Genomic DNA, 4,542 nt, shown 5'->3' on the forward strand with positions numbered 1-4,542 from the left:
TTTCGGAGTTGTCTACGGGTTTTGCCTAGGGAGAAGATGGATGAATATTAACAGTTTTAGAAAGTTGTTAAGTTTGTTGAATGCAGTTATATTGTTGAGAGCAAATACTAAGGCATACGTATGACTATATATATACTGTACCTGAAGAGGGTTTAAACTAAGCATTTTCGAATAATAAAAAGAAAATTATTCTCTCTGTTTGGATAGTTATTTCTTTCTCTTTATCATATTCTTTGAGGGAAACTTTTAATTGTACATATTTTGTGCCAGTTGTTTTTTCTTGGTTCAACGTCACTGGTGATTTATTTCTCAAGAATTCGAAGAATTGATCTCTTCTTGGTTGATAATTGTAAGCGTCCGTCAATGTGAAAATGAATAACATTTGACAAAAGTCAAGACAATTCTTCACTCTGTAATTTGTTGTAGATGTTCCCATTATTTTCTAGAAAACTGAGTCCAAAGGTTTTTATTTATTTATTTTGAAACTACTTTAGGGTAGGATAAAGTGATCAAGTTCCTCAAAAGCAGAATAGAAAACGAAAAAACAATTTTTATTTTATTTTATCGATTTACTTGAACTTTTTATTTTTTAATTCTATTCTGAATATGTTTAATAAGAAAAGTTGGCAGGCAGGCAGCTACCGTTGCCCGTAGCAGATCTGAATGCAAAGCAAAACTTGTGATCTCAAATGGCAGATTGGTCTCAACTCCCACAAGAGCTTCTAGTTCTAATAGCCGAACGCCTTGAAGCCCGATTTGATGTTGTCAGATTCCGATCTGTCTGCTGTTCATGGCGTTCCTCTGTTCCACCAAAACTTTACCCTTTTCGACCCACGTATCTCCGAACCCAAGGTAGAATTGAGGAGTCTCTGAGCCATATCACCAGATATACCTTTTACCTTTTAAGATCGTCTCGCGGCGACGAAACAGAAGCCCCTGCTTGCTGGTTGGTCAAAATCGGAGAAGGAAGCCGCGGTGTCAAAATGCAATTGTTGAATCCTTTTTCAGATTCTAAGCTGGAATCTCTTCCAAGAAACTTCCCAAAGGTATTGGATTTAACCAACTTTCAAGTCATTGAATTGGGTCAGCAATATATTGGTCTGTATGATGTGTATATTGATCATCCTTTAGAGCCCCTATGCTACGACTACAGAAAAAAAGTAGTTCTGCAGCAGTCAAGTACCAATTGTGATGATTTTATAATATTTGCGTCTTTCCGATACCCGGCTTTTCTGAGGTCGGGGGAAAAGGAATGGACTGTGCTTGAAATTATGTATGACATTGAGGATATTATTTCATTTAATGAGAAATTCTATGCCATTGACCTAAATGGCAAAACTAGAGTCATTGACCAATCTTTAAACGTTAGTTTCCTGCCACATGTAGGCTCTCCCGGTAGCAGAAAGTTCTTGGTTAAGTCCCATGATAATTTGTTGGCTGTTGAAATGCTTTCGAATCCAGATAAGGGTGTTGGTTTTAGAGTGTTTAGGATGAGTGAAGAAGATCACAAGTGGGATGAGATGGAAAGTTTAAGGGATCGGATTTTATTTCTGGATTTTTATGGAGCAGTTTCAGCACCAGCTTCTGAATTATATTGGAGTAAAGGAAACTTCATCTTCTATCCCGGAGGTCTCTTCGGCTCTCCACATGATCCTGACCCTGGATTTAGACTTGTCTTTGTGTTTGATTTAGAAACTGGTACTGCCTGCCCTTTAGAGAATTGCCCTGCCTACTGTAACTTGTTCTGGCCACCTCCACAATGGGCAACTTCTTCAGAATCAGTAATTTCTTTGACAGAAGTTATAAGCAACTCGGCTCATTCAATAAGTTCTGCTACACCAGAAAATGAATGCATGAATCCTGAATCTGATTTCACGATTTCTTTGACTGAAGTTATAAGCAACTCGACTCATTTGATAAGTTCTGCTACACCAGAAAATGAATGCATGTATCCTGAATCCGGTTTCGCTCTCTCTCCAACACCAATTACCCCAAAAAGAGTAACTTATCCGGCAGGAAAAGAAGTCGGCAGCGAGCAACCCTCTCCAAGCTCAAAGTGCAGCTTCAAATTCTGCTGTTTCTAACTCCCCTCAAGACCCCCATTTACCCATAGATGTATAATATTTATGGAAAACGTGTGCAGGCATGTATAAACTATTATGATTTTTCCTTGCTTATCTCTATATGGACAACATCATTTCCACCAATTTCTGCATAATCTCAGCCTGTTCCTTTTTTATTTCTTCAATTGACATGTTTCCTGGTCAGTGACAATTCGCAGCATCAATTTCACTCTCAAGAGACATGGAGTCATGATAGTTTCCTGAGTTGTGGAATTGTTTTGGCACCATGGTATCTACCTTCTCCATTGTCCCAAATTGTGCTTTGGCACTATCGTTACGGAACATCCTTCTTGCCATCAATGACCATCCATCCTGATTCTGAACTGAAGTTTCCAGAGGCAGCATCATTAACGTGCTCTTGCTGGTGTGACTGAAGTGAGTCATCAAGTACTCATTTCAGTGACTGAAGTAGGACTCAATTCACTCCTCATGGCCTCTTAGACTTAAGCCAAAGGCCTATGGGCATTTAAACCCGATTTTCTTGCACTATATCTGCATGTGCACTGACCAAAGGCGTTCCTCAACGTGCTTTTCTTGCATACAATTTTCATTGCTTTTGTCCTTCAGTTTCCCCAAGGTCTGACACTTATAGTTTGCTTCCCGTTCCCCTTCTCTCTGAAAAATTATCACCCTGCATTGCCTCTTTCGTATAAGCTACGCACCTCCCCCTTCCAGTTACATGTATGGTACCTACGTATCCTAAAAGAAACAATACAAAAATGCATAAAATAGAAGAGTTCATATATCTTATAAATATTCAAAATTTGTTGAATATGAGAAACTTAAAAGAGTAGAAAATCAATAAATAAAATAAAACAGAGCAAAGTCATTGGTGAAGAAGAAGAAAACAGAGTGAATTTGGAGGTGGATTATAGGACCTGATTGAATCGTGGATCAACAATGGAAACATGTGAGAAAACTGCTGATAACAACTTTTTGTATGTGATTATACATACCAACAGTATATAACCTAAACAGAGATTGATGAGTTTAAGGCCCTGTATATGAAAATATATAGCAATTGACAAAACGATTATTCAGTCTGTTTTTACATTGTTGATGTTCAAACATTATTTTCTGGAAACTGAGTTTTAGGGTTTTCATTTTTGTTTTGTTTTAATTTTGTAATTACTTAACAGTAAGGTAAAGTAATGAAGGTCATCCTCAAAAGACAAAAAAAAACGAACATAGCAAAATTTTAAATTTATTTATACCTTATTCTATTCTGAATATATTTATATAAAAACAAAAATGGCGGGCAGCTGTAAGCAACCCTAGCAGATTTGAGTGGAGCAAAAACTTGTAAACCCCAAATGGCAGATTGGTCTCAACTCCCGCCGGAACTTGTAGTTCTAATAGCCAAATGCCTTGAAGCCCGATTTGATATTCTCAGATTCCGATCTGTCTGCTCTTCATGGCGTTCCTCTGCTCCACTCCCACCAAAACTTAACCCTTTACTACCCACAAATCTCCCTTTACCAAGGCGTGGTAGAAGTGAATGGTCTCTGAGCTATATTTCCGTAAACACCCTTTAACTTATTAGATCGTCTTGCGCTAACCAAACAGAAGCCCCAGCTTGCTGGTTGGCCAAAATCAGAGATGCAACCCACCATCACCCTGTCGAAATGCAACTGTTGAATCCTCCTTGGCTGGAACGTCCTCCGAGAAAGTTTCCGAAGGTATTGGATTTAACCAACTTTCAGGTCCTTGAATTGGGTCATGAGCACGTTGGTCATTATGATGTTAGTATTGATCATCCTATAGAGGCCCATTACGCAACCTACCGACAGAAAGTTGTCTTCTTGCGGTCAAGTACTATCGATAGTGATGATTTTATAATGTTTTCCATGTTCGGGATCTCGGCCCTTCTGAGATCGGGAGAAAAGGAATGGATTGTGCTTGAAAATGTGAGTTGCCTTGAGGATATTATTTCATTCAATGGGAAATTCTATGCCATCGACGGAAATGGAAGAACTATAGCCATTGACCAATCTTTAATCGTTAGTTTCCTACCACATGTAGAGTGTTTCCGCGCTTCCAGATGCAGAAAGTTCTTGGTTAAGTCCGTTGATAATTTGTTGTTCCTAGAAATGTTTTGGGAAGCGGGGAAGGTGGTTCCTGTTAGAGTTTTAAGGATGAATGAAGAAGAGCACAAGTGGGATGGATAGTTTGAGTTTGAGGGATCAGATCTTGTTTATGGGTTTTCATGAAGCAACATCTGCGCCAGCTTCTGAATTTGGTTGGGGTAGAGGAAACCTCATCTTCTATCCGGAAAATCTCTCCGACTATCCAGGATATGGTAATCATGAGCATGGAATTGGATATACATATATGCTTGTGTTTGATTTAGAAACAGGTACAGCCAGTCGCTTAGAGAATTGCCCTGCCTACCGTAACTTGTTTTGGCCAGCTCCAGAAT

The 4,542-nt window shown here is 38.9% G+C and overlaps 1 protein-coding gene and 1 pseudogene across 1 annotated transcript; both read left to right on the top strand.

Moving 5' to 3' along the window:
• The first annotated feature begins 233 nt into the window (after positions 1-233).
• Positions 234-2,207, top strand: LOC105785949 (F-box protein SKIP23). The gene has a single exon (XM_012612161.2). The coding sequence runs from the start codon at positions 690-692 to the stop codon at positions 2,082-2,084; it is 1,395 nt and encodes a 464-aa protein (XP_012467615.1). The 5' UTR covers positions 234-689; the 3' UTR covers positions 2,085-2,207.
• Positions 2,208-3,339: 1,132 nt separating this feature from the next.
• Positions 3,340-4,296, top strand: LOC105785952 (F-box protein SKIP23-like; annotated as a pseudogene).
• Positions 4,297-4,542: the final 246 nt, after the last annotated feature.

The sequence above is a fragment of the Gossypium raimondii genome, chromosome 1 (assembly GCF_025698545.1).
Source record: "Gossypium raimondii isolate GPD5lz chromosome 1, ASM2569854v1, whole genome shotgun sequence".
NCBI lineage: Eukaryota > Viridiplantae > Streptophyta > Magnoliopsida > Malvales > Malvaceae > Gossypium > Gossypium raimondii.